Genomic DNA, 16613 nt, shown 5'->3' on the forward strand with positions numbered 1-16613 from the left:
TCTTGTTTATTGAAAAGAGTTTAATAACAACATATCAGATCCATTCGCCTCATGTTTCAGCTGCTCTGTTGTTTCTTATGGGCCTGGTTTTGATTGGTAAGTGTGGTAGTAGATTGTGACGTCATTTATGAAGAATTTCTGTTGGAGCGCTGGAACACCAACATAACAGAACATACTGCCTATTGGATTCCAGTAAACAGCATTGCATTCTTGTCATGTTTCGTATGTGCCCCCCTTCCCCTGTGACCTGATGCTTGTGTATGCCTGGCGCTGCTCATGCGGGACACGATGTACTCGTTTCCGGCCCCTGCATGTTAGCGGTCCAGCTTTCCTGCCATAGCCGCTCTGACGTCACCTGCACTTCCGGGGGAATCCGATAACAGCTGCGGGTTCCCCCGGTCAGGTGCTTCGTATTGATGCCGTCCTTTTCCCCGTTGCCTAAGGACTCTGCCGCACTGGTGCACATTGTAAAGGTAACTGCCCGCCCGCGCTGGAGCGCATTTTCTTGTTTCTGACCTTGCCGCGCTGGGGCTCATTTTTGCTTATCAGACCTTGCCACGCTGTAGCGCATTACTTGTTGAATCCCTTGCCGCGCTGGAGCGCTTTTTTGCTTATTAAACCCTCACCGCACTGGAGCGCATCCCCCTTGTGTAACCTTACCGTGCTGTAGCGATTTTCCATCGCCTGCCTTGCCACACTGGAGCGCTAGAGGACCAGTGCATGACTTTTGGTTTTGCCTTGCTTGTGATTTCTTGGTTTTGTTCACATAGCCGCGCTGGAGTGCTGGGGGTCCTGTTCATGACTTTGTCTTGCCCACGCCAGAGAGTTGTTGGTTTCGGCACTACCGCGCTGGAGCGCCTGTGTCCTTACCTGTAACCTTGTCTGGCGTCATTTAGCGCTGGTACCTTTCCATGTCCTGGAACATTGGGGCGCTTCTTGGTACTGTTTTCTTTTCTTACTTCCTCACCGCGCAGGAGCACTTATGTTACTTTGAATTCTCCTTGTGATAGCGCAGGAGCGCTGGTTGATTTTTAGTTGAATAGCGCAGGAGCGCTTATTACTGTTCCTTGCTTTTCTATCCTGTTTTCCTGATGATGGCAGACCTGCGACGTCCCCACATGAGGCAACTATTGACTCCAGCATGAGTAGATGTTAGTGAGTGATAACAGGTTGTGTGCGTTGATGCTAATAGGTGTTCCTTTTTCTTCCTATCCAGCGGGTGACCACAGTTCATCAGAACAGAGGGACGTCCTCTACTACTTCCCAACATCATCCTGCCATCCCTTAACTACCTTCCCCACACCCATCTTCATCCTAGTTTGTGGTTAGATTTAGAGTAGGGTAAGGTGGGCGTGGGGGCGATAGCTCATGTCATCTCTGCAAGATCTCTCCACAAGAAACAGGTAAACTTGTGGGGTATCGGACAATTCTCTCCCACACCAACCCCTCCTTTTGAACAAAAGACTCAAAAACAGAACTGCAAAACTAATTTATCTTATTTTCTTTAAATAAGGCAGCCAGTGCCTCAAATATATTTTAAAGGGTGTACAGTACAAGTTTGACTACAATACAGAAGTGCCCATTATCACTGTATACAAAACCAGACACACTACAGCACTTGCCAAATGTCCTGCATTTATTTGAAACAATATTATTTATCCACTCACACATTGTAACCTTTTCCTTTTTATGATTACTTCTAGCATTATTTCATAAATTCCTCCTCCCCTTCCAGATACATGTTTCCAGTCTTTTTGATCCGTATTCGACTTATTCGCCTTGGCACCAGCAGAGCAGTGCACAAAGAGAGCTAGCAGGAGATACATGCTAAAACTAGACCTCATCATTCACCTCCGCCTTTACTCCCTACAAATGACCTCAATAGCTGTGCTGCCCACAGCAGATTCAGTATCTTTGATATTCCAGGCATGTCCCCGCTACTCCACTGTTTCCAGAGTCTTTGCTTCCAAGGTTCTTATGTCGAGAAAGGCCAAAGAGGAGAAACTGGTTAAAAACAACACTTTTTTAGTCACGAACAGTATGTGAAAATGCCCAACCTAAAATTAGAAAAGTGAACACAATTTAAAAATGTTATCTTTGAGTAACTGTTTCCTTTTGAGAAGTACCATCCTCTCTCACATTCCTGCTGAGAAGTGTTAAAACTGTAATATCAAATAAAATAAGTGGAGTTGGTTAGAGCCTAGAAGAAACTACCGTTTTAAAGCACTGCAGAAAATGACAAGCATAGTGAAAAGGTCAGAAATTCTGTAAAAATGATCCTAGTTTAAATTTTGCTAAGATGGGACACTCTAAAAAGAAATGGGCCACTCTTTTTGTACAATTTCCATGTAGTTAAAAGGGACTTCACTTTTCTCTCCAGGGTGTATGTTGTAGGTAAGGGAATGAGAGAGCGAGAGGGGTGACGAAATGAAAGAGTTCTGAGTTATGCAGGGAAAACAAATGTAGGAGATAGACAGAGGTGTGGTAGAGAAAGAGCGGTGAGATCAATGCAGAAAGAGAGAGTGAGGTAGAGAAAGTGGCGATGTAGAGAGAGTTCGGGTAGCGGGATATATAAAGAGTAGAGATAAGTTAGAGAGGCTCCAGTTAGTAAAATAGCTATCGAAATTAACAGTGAGGTGAGAGAGGGAGAGAGGGAGAGAGAGAGAGAGAGAGAGAGGAGGTGGTGATTGAAAAAGAGGTAAAGAAAGAGAAGTAGCAAAAAAGGAGTAAAGTAGTCTGAGTCGTAAGGTAGAAGGAACAAAGCTAGAGAGAGGGGAAGGTGTGCTTGAGTGCACGCAAGCATTTGTTGCAGTTAACCTGGGCACCAATTAATCATTTTGGGCCCGATTCACAGAATGAACTCAAGACTAAATCCTAAACTTACTACTATTTGGTATTCACAGAATGCACTTACTACTTTCGGGATTCACAGAGTGAACTTACTACTTTCGGGATTCACAGAATGAACTTACTACTTTCGGTATTCACAGAATAGATTTAAGACTACTAACTTTACGTCCGCACTCGGGCCGGAAATTCCAACCCGGGGGCGGAGTTTCCGGCCCGGAGGTGGAGCTTGCGGCTAGGAGGCAGAGCTTGCAGCTAGGAGGCGGAGCTTCCAGCCCAGAGGTGGGAATTTAGCCATGGCTGAAATCTCCACCTCTGGGCCGGAAGCTCCACCTCCAAGCCACAAGCTCCGCCTCTGGGACGGAAGCTCCGCCTCCAGGCCGGAATTTCCGGCCCGAGTGTGGACGTAAAGTTAGTAGTCTTAAATCTATTCTCTGAATACCGAAAGTAGTAAGTTCATTCTGTGAATCCCGAAAGTAGTAAGTTCCCTCTGTGAATCCCAAAAGTAGTAAGTGCATTCTGTGAATACCAAATAGTAGTAAGTTTAGGATTTAGTCTTAAGTTCATTCTGTGAATCGGGCCCTTTATTAATTGGACTCTGGTAGATCTAATATTCTTACTTTGTGCTATTTAGATAATATTATAAAATCATATTTCATAAAATCAGAGCTGTTCAAAATAAGATCAACGGAGCCTTGATAATGCAGGAATGTACCTGTGAAACATGTCACCAGTGATTCTGCTCAATAATGGAATACAAAACGATTGAATCCCAGTCTGGAAGGATCCTCTATAACTTCCATCTCATCTGATACAATTAGAATATATAAATTGACAATGTAATGTGAAGCATATTGTCAAATAGTGAGCCATGTATTTTTGATACAGTAAATTGATTGCTTGTAAATATATTACACTTTTTCGAGTGCGATATGTTGATACAATCATTGTTCAAGTACTCAGGTTTGTCAATGTGGGTGCTTTTGAGACTTTGAAGAATTTGTTCAATTATCACACCAGTGGGTATTTGGTATCATCAATTGTGGAACCTTACAAAAAGCCGAATTACTTTCCTACTCGTATTGTTATGTTAGAGAGGGGATTTGTAAAGGTTAGGTAGTGTAAGAAAGGTAAATTGAGAGGTTAGGTAGCGACGGAGAGACTGATGACAAAAAACTAGATAATGCTGTGAGTGAAATGCGAGGTAGAGAGGTGAGAGAAAACATACTGAAGTAAAAAGAGGATTGTGAGAAAGGTAAAGAGGTGAGTGGCAGAGAGAGCTAGAGAGGGGAGTTAAAATGAGAGATGAGGTTGAGATAGGTGAAGTAGTGCTCCAGCTTGGTGTAATGGAAAGAGCAATGCAGAGAGAGAGGTGAGTTAGAGATGCGGTGATAGGTAGAGTCAGTGGTAGAGACATAGGAGATATAGCAGAAAGGTGGGCTAGAAAGAGGCGTATTTAGGAGATAGTATGTTGTGAAGTGGGTAAAGGTAAAGTAGAGATTTAAGACAGAGCAAGAAGGCGAAGGTGTAGAGAGATGCAGAGTGACAGGAGTGAGTTGGAAAAGGTCAGGTGAAGTAAGGTTTGAGACATGAGACAGAAATATAGGTGGGACAGAGAAATAGAAGTAGAGGAAAAGGAAGAGTTAAAGAGAAGTGAGGTTAGGTAGGTAGAGAGAGATGGTACAGCAAGAGATAGGTGAGGATGCAGAAATAGACACAAAGGTAGAGAATGAAAATGTAGAGATAGGTAAAAAAAGAGACCGATTCAGAGGTAGGAAGAGAGAGGGAACGAGACAAAGAAAGATAAAGAAATAGCAGTGAAAGAGAGAGAGAGAGATCATTTTGCCACAGGGTCTCTTGGAATGGAGATGACAATCGGCAGTTGCCCAATTTGAACATGGCTTATAGTGGCTCAGCGATGCCTGCCACAGTATGACCCCATTAGTCCTGCAATTTTCAGCAAAATAGGTGAGGGTTAGCCAGAAAGTCCTGCCTCTGGTAAAATGTAGGATGGCAACCTGTCTTCTTAAGAGTTCCCTTTCCTTTCTGCAGAGGAGATACCAGACCCGACCAATAAGTAAGCTATCACAGATGAAATATCAAAGCCATATCCTGGATCAGTACTTAAACTGTAGAAAAAAAGTATAAGGGCATGAATCCAAATATTTTCTTGCCAATCGGCTGCCGGAGCTGCTTAATTCCAGGGTTGCCGAATACCACGGCTGCCTACTGTTGGCTTCACCTCATGGCGCTTTGTTCCATCGCCCTACACTTTCAGTCTCCTTATCTCACTCTTGCAGGTAATTTTTGTGTAATTCTTTCTCTACTTTCTCAGTGGCTTTCTCTTCCTCATTTCTTTTTTTTTCTGCCATTCTCTCTCTTTTGGGGTTAAAGACTCATAATTAAAAATAAGTCCAAAAATGAGTGCTGGTTCTCAACACCTACAACCACTGGCACAAATTATGCGCTGCTCTTCTCCAGTTGGGCGAAGCATAGCAAGATTTATGTTTGTTTAGACAGGCTGACCTCAGATAACTATACTATAAAGGCAGTTCTGGAAACCATCTTTCATACCTCAGTGTTCCCTCGTATTTTCAGAACAATAAGCTGTTAACTGTGAAGCACCATAGTACTAGTGACAGATAAAACACATGTCCTCTCTCTTAAATCAAGTCCTCATTTTACACTGCCAATTCTTTGGCCTGTAGACACCTAAAGGGCAAGTTTTCACATAAAATATTTAATTACGACATACACGTTTCTGAATCTTTTAGGCACTGATGCTGGAGCACCAGACACATTGCATACGAAATGAGTTTGGCCCCTGTCAATCACACACAATAATCCACATTGTTATGTACTAGATAATGTAGGCAGCTGTAACAGATTTCAATGGAAATGTGAGTTGACATTTGTGTTGAGTGTTATTCTGCAAATATTAGGCAGCTGCACGACATAGGCCTGCTGTGCCAGATGCATTGCTCCCCTTGTCCTTTTGTCCTTTCAATGGCAAGTCAAGTTTGTCTTCCATCTGTGACTCACATGACAATAGTCAGCCTTATCCGTGCCTTTGAGAACTGCAAAGTCTCCTAAGTCCCAGTAACAAAATGAAACATGGTCAAAGCTTGTCTACCCATGATGTCATCAGAGATGCGACTGTGTGTTAACATCATAAACAGGAGTTTGAGGAGACTTCGATGGTTCTCTGCAAAAAAGCACCAAATTACACATGGGGAGGTGGAATTTACGAAGCTGAAGGGTTGGGGGGCAACACCACGTTTCAAAGTGGTTTAAAGAGAGACATTAGGACGAGGGGTAATCTAGGGAAGTACAGGCCAAATGTTCTAGACTGCAGATCCCTTCATTTTATTTCAGTCAATTTTCTTGTGAATTTTGATCCAAAATCTAGTCTGATTAGATGCTTAGAAGTTTCCACAGTCTCTCGTGACGCACGCAACAGAAAATCTGCAACAAAATCCAGCTCATTCTAAACCTGTTCTTCCTCCACGGCCTCTTCCTCAGTATGCCCACAGATAACCCCCACATCCTCATCGTGGCCGCAGTTGTGCTGTCCAATCTTTGATCGGCGGCATTCCAGAAGGGTTCGTTCATTGCCCACACACCTCACATCATCTAATAGAATCCTGAGGTCTACTCCTTCACCAAACTCTAACTTCTTTGCCACTTTCAGGACAAAAGGGTAGCCTAGCTGCTGACACACCACTCCAGCTGCCCGACTGTCAAACATGTCATTGCAAATAGTTCCCCACTCCCCGTTGATGTGGATCTCCACTCTGCCACGGTCGGGTAGGTTTGCCCTGTTGACCAATCTTACTGTACCATGTTTTAGCTTCTTCTGCTTCTTTTTGATTTTTTTCACCCTCCTGCGTTTCTGTTGCTTGCTCCCTCGGCGTCTCACACCGACTGTGGTTAGATAAGGCAGTTGTGGTTTGGTTGGCACTGGGGTCATTGGACGACGAGGGTTTTGGGATGGTGCTGACGTCTTACCCAACGTGGCCATATCGGGCTTAAGGCGATCAATGAGCGTTGTGTACCAGTTGGAAGAGGATTGCCAAGGCACCTTGGATGGTCGTGAGTTTGTGGATGCACCTGATTTTGGCCTCTGAGTTACTATCATCTTAGTAGCTGCCAGTGTTACTCTTGGGGCTTTGGTGATAGGTCTCACCCTGGGGAACGGGGGCTCATTTCTTCTTGCAGGGGAAGAAATGCTGTAAACTCTTGTCGTTGTAGCATGAAGATCTGGCCTCCTCGTGCTTCTGGGGGTTGTCTTGTCGGTACTTGCAATGATGCTGGGAGCAAGTGATGGGAGAGGCGTCGTTTTCGATCTCAGAGCAAATTCTAAAACACAGAAAAAAGGTATGAGATAAAGTCTTACATTCATTTTTTGATTTAAGAAAATATTTTGTAGCATTCATCACCATGCTGGCTTATAGCAAAATTCCTAGATTTTTACCATAGGACAGTTTACCCTTGCCTGTGAAATAGAGGTTAAATCACTTATCTTTCTCGTAGAGAAATATGTAGAATGTCCGTATTTCAGGTTATCGCTTTAATGATGACGTTCAGAAATAGCTCATAAATGTTACAAACTCAATTCCATCTGTGCAGACTCGGATGTATTCTTAAGGAGCTGGCTTAGTGTTTTTTCACTTGAACACCTACATGAGCTGTTGTGAATTATTTCTTTTTAAATGCATGCTATAACTTATTGCAGCAGTGACTGTTAATACAAAATGTATTCATGCAAATTGAGACCTTCGGTCTCTTGGATCAACATCAATCTGGGTTTAGGAGCGGTCATAGTACCGAATCTGCTCTCCTTCACATCATGGATGACATCCTAAAAATGTTAGACCATAACGAATCCTGCCTACCAATCCTCCTTGGTCTTTCCTCTGCATTCGACATGGTTAATTACGATATCCTCTTAGCCATCCTGGAACACAGGATGGGCTTTTCCGGTCGGGTACTGCAATGGTTTGCTTCCTTCCTTCACAATAGATCCCAAAGAGCCAAGGTGAACCATACACTATCCCAACCATCTACAGTCTCTATGGGGGTCCCGCAATGGTCTGCACTCTCTCCCATACTCTTTAGTATTTTCCTGGAACTGCTAGCGAGAGCTCTTAAATCCATGAACATACTTTTTCATATGTATGCCGATGACACACAACTTTACCTGAAAATCAATTCTTCTGAAGACTTCATCTCACTCAATTCCTCCTTGATGATTACCGAAAACTGGCTAACTGAGAACCAGCTCCTGCTCAACACCGCCAAAACAGAATTCCTTCTCTTATCCCCTCCTAAGCACACTCCCAAGATTGAACTCTGGATGAAGCACCTCACTACCTTCAACTGTTCCCCTCTTATCATTGACTCAGCTAAATCTCTTGCAATCACCTTAGACTCGCACTTGAAAATGAAGAAAAACATTAGTAAGATGTGAAAGGGCGCAAACTACCAAATGAGGCTTCTTAGAAACCTAAAACCCTTCCTCCCTCAAGAGGATTTCAAGCAGGTGGTTCAAGCGCTTGTCCTGCCGAGGCTAGACTATGGTAGCGTGATGCTGTGCGGCCTCCCCAAACATACCTTGGCCCTGGCTTAGTTGAATGTAGCTGCCAGACTGATCACTGATACAAAAAGATCTGATCACATCTCTGCAGACCTAAAATCTCTAAAGAAGTTACCCTACGAAGCAAGAATACAATTAAAGATTGCCTGTCTGACGCACAAAGCCCTCAATTTCAAAACCCCTGGTTACCTGGCACAAAAACTAGAACTATCAGGTGGGGGCAGACCATCAAGAAGTGCAAAGTCTCTACTACTGAAACCTCAGACCTTTAGCAAAAAGAGAACAAGGCTCCGAGCCTTCTCTGGCTTGGCACCGAAGATCTGGAACTCGCTCCCTCCAGAAATCTGCAGAATTCCCTATACAGCTGCTTTCAAACATGAAGTAAAAACTATCCTAATTAACAGGTTCCTGCCTTAAATGACCACTGGGCGTCTGTTTTTTTACATGTTTTCTTTTTTCTTTCTGGTCTATCAACTGTAATACCCAGTTCTGTCTACCTTACTGTACCAAGAAATGTTTGTGCCCATCCTTGTACATTTTTATTAGCTCGTTATGTTACCCTCTCTAACTCCCTCTACAATGTTCCCCTTTTACCTTGTTCTCCCCTTCCATTATTGTGAAGCTCTCTGATACCCTTCGGGGTCTTGTTCGTGCTATAAAAAACTTTTGAAATAAATACATCAAAGCAATAAGTATTTGTGAAATCCAAATTCCCATACAAAAAATGTTACCTAAGGTATTTATTGCCGCTATTTGTACAATATAGGATTCTGCCTGAGAGGTCAATTATCGACTTTTATGTGTTTTTGTCAGATATTGTCAAACTTTTAAGCACTAAATTGCATTACCTATTTTGAATAACTAGTACATGCTTAGGCATGGGAATTTATGTCCTCAGCTCACAAAATGTTGACTTGGGGCCCGATTATGACTTTTGACGGCGTAGGGGCAGGCGGCACACCACTGCTGCTCGCTACCAAGAGTCACTGATGCCCACCCGCCAGGTTACAACTTAAAAGTGGTCTAGCTGGCGGGCGGTGTGGCGGTTCACCATGCTGTGCCTCTTTCAAAGGAGGCATTGCAATGGGAACACCAGACAAGGTTGTGCCCTCCTGTGTGCATACACAGGCCATAAGGCACTGTTTCCTCTCTGCCACGGTTTTCATGGCGGTGGCACCGCCATGAAAGCGTGAAGAGGAGAAACTCCTAATATGCCTGGCAGGAACACGGTGGCCCCTCCAAGCATATTGCAGCCTCAGGATTACCGAGCCACCTCTAGGGAACGGTGGTTCCCTGGTGCGTTAGCGGTCCCATAGAGGTCCGACCACCCAAGTCATAATTGGACAGTAGGACCGCTGGTGCGGCAGTGGTTAGACCGCCACCATAGTGAATCCATGAGTCTGGCGGTCCTCAGACCACTAGGCTCATAATTGTGCCCTTAGTTTTACCGACTACTCCGGCTCTGCTTTAATTTCTGAGGAGTCCACACACCTGAATAGATAAGATACCATTTTGGTGCTGCATGTGATCTCAGAGGCTGAGTTAAAGAGAAACCAGGGCTCTCTGACTAGGGTCTTTGAAATATAAGACACTTTAATGTTACAAAACGCCTAATGCTTTACTTGCTTTTAATGTACATTTAAAATAAGGTCACTTACTCTGTTATGGTATAGTATTATTTAATAGGTGCATGCCTACATCTCTTTTGCCATCTGTACTGTATGATCAATTATTCAAATGGAATAAAGGCTAAATGTGTATATTTGAATACATCTGATATGAGCAATGTAAAATATTATTCAATAAGAATATTAATGTCATGATCCAACTGTAAGGTTCGTCTTTGCTTTTTTTTAAAATTGTGGTGATTATCAAAAACAAGAGCATCAATTGCATCTGCGCACAAGCAGGCATAGGGAAAATGATCATGTACGTTTCAAAATAGAATACACAGCCATTCAGCTCACACCCCTGAGGTCGGGCGGCATATAAATGAAGCATGTCACCAAATGAGACAAATAGTAACCTGCACTGAACACAGAAAACTTATCTGCACCACTTTTTTGAAAACAAAACTTAAACATACAAATCAAGCAGAGAAATTCAATTAGCATACATCTCTTCCCATGGGTCCAGTTCGGACTAATGTAATTTCTGTTATCTTAAGATGTTATTGATAGAAAAGAGCAGAGTCAGAAAGTAATCACGAGCATCTTAGTACATAAAAGACTCTACGTAGAGTAAGCAAGTTACTGATTAGCGTACATGTCTTCCTCTGGGCCCCTCACGGGACAGTGCCAGTTCAACTGTAGGCGAGTCACACAGTTTGCCACAATAAGCATTCCAGTGCCCCCATTTCTTGTCCCACGTCTTTGGGCAATCTCGTATCTTATAGACTGTCTTTTCGGCAATCATGCAACGATCCATTTCAGCCACCCAGCCCACCACAGACAGCCTATCCGGGTATCCCCACTTCATCGCCACTGAGCGTTTGGCCAGTAAAAAACCCAGCGCCGCCCACTGTAACCCTTGGACATTCAAATCATTGGCCCCCCAGATGTTAAGGACACATTCCCTGGGCGATGGCAAGAGTGGTTTACCCAAAGATCTGCTCATTTTACAAAGCGTTCCACTCCAGAACTGCCGCACCACCGGGCAGTCCCACAAGATGTGATAAAAAGTGCCAGGAAGTCCACAGCCTCGCAGGCACAGCGTGTCAGGGCGCCGTCCAATTTTGGCCAGGGTAAGAGCAGACATATACGCCATGTGCAACACCTTCAGTTGGATCAACCTAAACCTATGGCAGATAGCAGATTCTCTCGGGGACATTAAGGCCAACCACCAGTCTTCCTCATCTAAGAGACCCAGGTCTGCCTCCCACTTGGTACGTAATGACAGGAAGGGATCGGGGAGGTTATTACAGAGCTTGCGGTAGGTAAGGGAGATGGTCTTCTCAGGGAGAGGTTCTGAAAGCAACCTGTCCTCCAGAGGGGAGGTCTCGGGTATGGAGGTGAGGTCCGGGATAGCGGCATGAATTGCGTGTGCAATTTGCAAGTACTGAAAGTATTCAGTGGGTGCTAGGGCATATTTGGCTTGTAGGTCACTAATGGTCAGCAATTTACCCTTATGGACAAGGTCCCCCACCTCAGAAATCCCAATCAAGTCCCATCCATCGAAGCCCCCAAGGAAGCAAAGGGAACCCAGACTTTGTGTAGACCACAGAGGCGTGGCCTTAGTGAGCCTGTCTGCCCACCCCAAGCTTCTATTGGCCCTGTGCCAGATTACGACAGTGTGTGCCATAGGTCCATTATATCTAGTCCTAGCTGGTTTACTATAGAGGGCCCCCAGGTAACCCTCCCGGCCAGTCTGGCATCTGTCCAATAGGAAGGCCGGGTTCAAGGGCGAACCGTGTATCCAGTGGTTTACAGCCACCAGCTGCGACGCCCTATAGTAGAGGCGGAGGTTAGGCAGGGCGATGCCCCCATCGTACCAACCCTGAAACAGCTTGCAGAGGGCAATCCTAGCGGCACCCCCATCCCACAACAGCAGCCGGAGCTCACTTTCCACCGTCTTGAAATATGAATCCGGAATCAAGAAGGGGCAATTCTGTAGGATATACAGGAAGCGCGGAAGCGCCAGCATTTTAAACAACGCCTCCCTACCCGGGAGAGACAGCGGGAGTGACCGCCAGTGGGCGACATCGCTGCGAAGCCTACGCAGGGGGCCCAACAAATTAAGATCATAGAATGTCTCGAAGTCGGGTGTAACATAAATACTGAGGTACATAAAACCCTCCCTGGCTACTGCAATGGAGAACCCCCGGGGCAGGCGCGGTGGTGGGCCATGCAACATATACAACACCGATTTAGTCCAATTTATAGCGAATCCCGAGTACTTCCCGAAGTTGGTGAGAACGTGAAATAGACCATTAACCACTTGGCTGCTAAGGCACCTCTGGCCCCTCAATGTAATTTCCATTGAAATCAATGGAAACTCCATGACGAGTTACCCTTGTCGTTAATAGAGGCCCGTGGAGACGACACGTATATCAGGATGTCATCTGCATACAGGGAGATTTTGTCCACAACTTCCGCATTCCAATGTAAGCCTCTGATAGAGACATCTGTACGGACCCAATGAGCCAGAGGCTCTAGGGTGAGGGCAAACAACAGAGGGGACAGGGGCAGCCCTGTCTGGTTCCTCGATGAAGAGGAAATCTCCGAGATGTGTGATTATTAACCCGAACCTGGCCCAAGAGGTCTGTATATAGAAGGCGCACCCAACTGATAAAGTGAGGCCCAAAGCCAAAGCGGCGGAGGACCTCGAACAGATAGGGCCATTCGATCGAGTCAAACGCCATCGTAGCATCAAGGGATAAGATGGCCGGGTCTTGTTGTATAATGGACTGGCGGCTCATTACATTATGTACTCTCCGAAGGTTTAACGCTGTATTACGACCCGGAAGAAAACCGGACTGGTCGTCGTGTATCAGGGAGGGAAATACAAGGAGAAGGCGATTCGCTAGTAGTTTAGCCAGGACCTTTGCCTCTGCGCTAATCAAGGAGATCGGCCGGTAAGAGCCGCAGTCGGTGGGAGGCTTGGTGGGCTTGAGGATGACCACAATGGAGGCTAACCTTTGATCGAGCGGGAGGACCCCCACCTCTAGGCTCTTCGTGAACATATTCTGAAGATGAGGAATAATGTCAGGGACCATGCCTTTCAGGAATTCGACGGGGACCCCATTGGGGCCCATAGCCTTACCGGAGTTAACAGCAAATAGAGCTGTGGTGAGCTCTTCTGCCGTGATGTCGGCGTCCAGGGCCAGCCTGTCCGTATCCGAAATGGTCGGGAGACGCATCTCATCCAGAAGTTGTCTGGACTCATCAGACGTATAGCCATCACCAGCCGTATAGACACGCTCCAAATGGTCGGCAAGGGCCTCCGCAATGTCCCTCGGGTCCACGACCATGGATCCATCCGGCCTGATGATGGATGAGATGAGACCCACCTGGACCCCTGATCCCGTCTTTCAAGCCATGCAAGCATCTTGCCCGCGTTGTCTCCAAACTCATATACCCGATGGCGCGTGTGAAGCAGCCTCGCCTGCGCCTTTTCTTGCGCCAGCGCCTTATAGGCCAGTTGTTGGGCACGAAGACGAGCAGCAGTAGCGTCAGATGGTGCGGCGTTATGAGACGCCTCAAGGCTGATGAGGTCAGATTCAGCCTGCATGATCTGCTCGTTGTGTTTACGCAGGTAACCCATCTTAAGAGCTAGTGCCTCGCCTTTCACCAAGTATGCCTCCCAGAGCGTGACCGTCGAGTCCACGTAGCCATCATTTTCAGCAAAATAAAATTCAGTGCGCTCTTGCAGCGCCTCTCTGATGTCAGGAATCTGCATTAGCCAGGGATTGATAATGATGGGTCCTCGCTCAAATTGGCAATTATAGGTGAGGTCCACGGTGAGTGGCGAATGGTCGGAATTACCGCGGGAAGACCCCTCGGGCGGACAAAGCAACCGACGTATGCGGTAGGGCAGAATAGATAATCGATTCGAGACATACTATTATGAGCATTAGAGTAGTGTGTAAAATACGGTGTGTCTGGGTAGTGAAGGCGCAATATGTCTTCCAGCCCTAAAGTGTGTACAAAGTCAGCCAGGTCAGAGCTCTGACGATGAGATCCGCGCTTGGGTCTTCGGTCTAGGTCATCACACATTGTAATGTTAAAATCCCCTCCGATTAGAAGTGTACTCGGGGAGAGGCCTAACAGTTGAGCACCCAGCTCCTTAAGGGAGTCTCGGACTAAGGTTGGTGGAAGGTATGTAGAGATGATGTTCAGAGGACGCGCCTCCCAGGTGGCCTCAACCAACGCAAAGCGGCCCAGGGGGTCAGCCCAGATCCGTGAGTGAGTGCAAGAGTCTTCCTAACCAGAATCCCAGTGCCGCGGGACCCAGAGGTGAACCCCGCGTGGACCAGTAATTTGTAACCCCCTCTGTGGAGCGCCTGACAAGTATTGCCAACCAAGTGTGTTTCCTGTAATAAAACAATGTCGGGGGAATGGCGCCGGAGAAACTGGAGAACTACACTCCTCTTAATTTTGTGTCCCAGTCCATTGACGTTCCAAGAGAGGATAGTAAGAGCTCTAGAGAGGAGCTGTGCCATGACAGTGGATTAGGAGGAACAAATAGGAGGATCGTCCGGAGAGGGACCTCCCGTGTCGGCAAGACCCTGGGACATATCTGGGCATAGTACTAGGAGGATAATGGACCCCTCGGGGGCTGGGGAATAGCCAAGACGGTCGGTCCTTCAGTAAGGGGCTGTGGACGGGCAAGACAGCGTGACCACAAAAGACTCTGCTGAGAACACAAAAAAACATCAATACAACAACACCCTGAGGGAGCAAAGTAATGTGACTAGAAAAGACTCTACTGAAAACACAATAGAAACCTAAGAGAATCGGAACAAAACATCTCAAAACCCCTCTCCCACCCATACCAACCCCCCACCCAGCCCCCCTGCCCGCGGACTCAAAACTATCCACTCCCCAACTAGGCAGAGTGCCTGTCGCCCTCCCAAACATGTACGGGGTATGTGGAGAGCCATGATTGCCCTCGCCCACTGGTAACAATGTAATTGAGCCCAGTGCCTCTTCAATAAACATACCTCAACAATAGCATTCACATGATACAATAAGCGGTGACATAACCTGGTCGTTCCATGATGTCCGGATCGTAGATAGGAGTGAGCCAACCCGTAGGGGGGAGCTCAGATCTAGCGTGGCCCCGGCCGGCAAGGTCGAGAGACCACATTCATATCATTCAAGTCCCAGTACATCGTCCCCTTTTGCGGCGAAAATGAGCAGGTAGCCATCAGCGTCTTTGGTTGTCCTGGACGTCGTCAGCGAACAGGTCTTGGCTTTCCGGCAGCTGTTCAGTGTCTGTATGCTCGGCCGAGTTGCGGCGCCTACGCTGGGTGGCGCCCGATTGACGCCATCCCTCGAGCCAGTCCCATGCCTCTTCGGGTGACAAAAAGAACCAGGTCTTCCCCTCCGACTCCACTCATAGTTTGGCGGGGAATAGCATGACATATTTAATGTCTTTGGCCCAGAGGGCCCTCTTAACTTCAAGGAAGCTGCGTCTACGGGCCTGAACGTTCACCGTGAAGTCGGGGAAGAGCATGATCTGGGCATTTTCCAGTTTCAAGGGCGGTCCTGCCCGTGCCGTTTGAAGGATGACATCCCGGTCACGGAAGTTAAAGACCCGGGCTATTATGGGCCTGGGGGGGCGCCCGGCTTCGGCCTACCCCTGGGGAACCTGTGCGCCCGCTCGATAGAGAAGTAGTTGGACAGTTGTTTTGGCTGAAGGTGTTTCAGGATTAGACTTTCGACAAAGAGGTCCGTAGCCTGCCCCTCCATCCGCTCCGGAACACCTAGGATTCGAAGGTTGTTGCGTCTAGCGCGTCCTTCATAGTCGTCCAGGAGCTCACCCATTAGCACTTGCTGCTTTTGTAGGTGGGTCACCTGCTGTTGGAGGGCGGATGTGTCGTCTATGAGCGACGTGGTCTTAACCTCTATATCTCGCACCTTGGAGTCCATTTTGCAGAGGTCAGCCCGCAGTAGGGTAACTTCCACATTAACCGTGTCGATCCGGGTCTCCAGCGATGAGCGAACTCCGGCGATCACCTCCATTACGTCTTCCAGCGTAGGGGCACTCGGGGGGGGGGGAGGGGTGGCAGTTTTAGGCGCGGTCTCAGGGTTCACCTCCTTGGGCTCCCCTTTAGAGCCCCATGAGAGCTTGTTAATCTGTCTCTGGGTAGACGGTCGGTTACCTTTATTGGAGGCCATAATGGGGCACCGAACCGTCAAGCGCGATCCAGGGGCTCGGAGCTGGAGAACAGTCAGTGGGAGTAGGCCCTCACCCCTCCGAGTGCAGGCTAGGTGCCACCTCTCCTGGTAGGCCGGAGACTTTGGGGTGGTATGGCGTAGGAGGCGGCCGACTAGGAGGAGCAGGGGGACACTCACACCGGGGAGCGCAAAGGTGTCACTTATCCGGCCCAACAGGTCGCTGATAGTCCCTCAGAGAGCGCTCCGGCAGGCGGTGCTGGTGAGTAGATGGGGGAGGGGGGCGCTCCAATTGTCCGGCCCCGGTATAGGTCTTTGGCAACCTAGGTAAG

General features: G+C 47.1%; 1 protein-coding gene across 1 annotated transcript in view; it reads right to left on the bottom strand.

Moving 5' to 3' along the window:
- Positions 1 to 4227: 4227 nt before the first annotated feature.
- LOC144782866 (HHIP-like protein 1) overlaps positions 4228 to 16613 on the bottom strand; it is a 298970-nt gene continuing 286584 nt past the window's right edge. Inside the window, exon 9 of the mRNA XM_078662124.1 lies at positions 4228 to 7206. Coding sequence (XP_078518250.1) covers positions 6335 to 7206 — 872 coding nt within the window. The 3' untranslated portion in view covers positions 4228 to 6334. The remainder of the gene's footprint in view (positions 7207 to 16613) is intronic.

The sequence above is a fragment of the Lissotriton helveticus genome, chromosome 9, assembly GCF_964261635.1.
Source record: "Lissotriton helveticus chromosome 9, aLisHel1.1, whole genome shotgun sequence".
Lineage (NCBI taxonomy): Eukaryota > Metazoa > Chordata > Amphibia > Caudata > Salamandridae > Lissotriton > Lissotriton helveticus.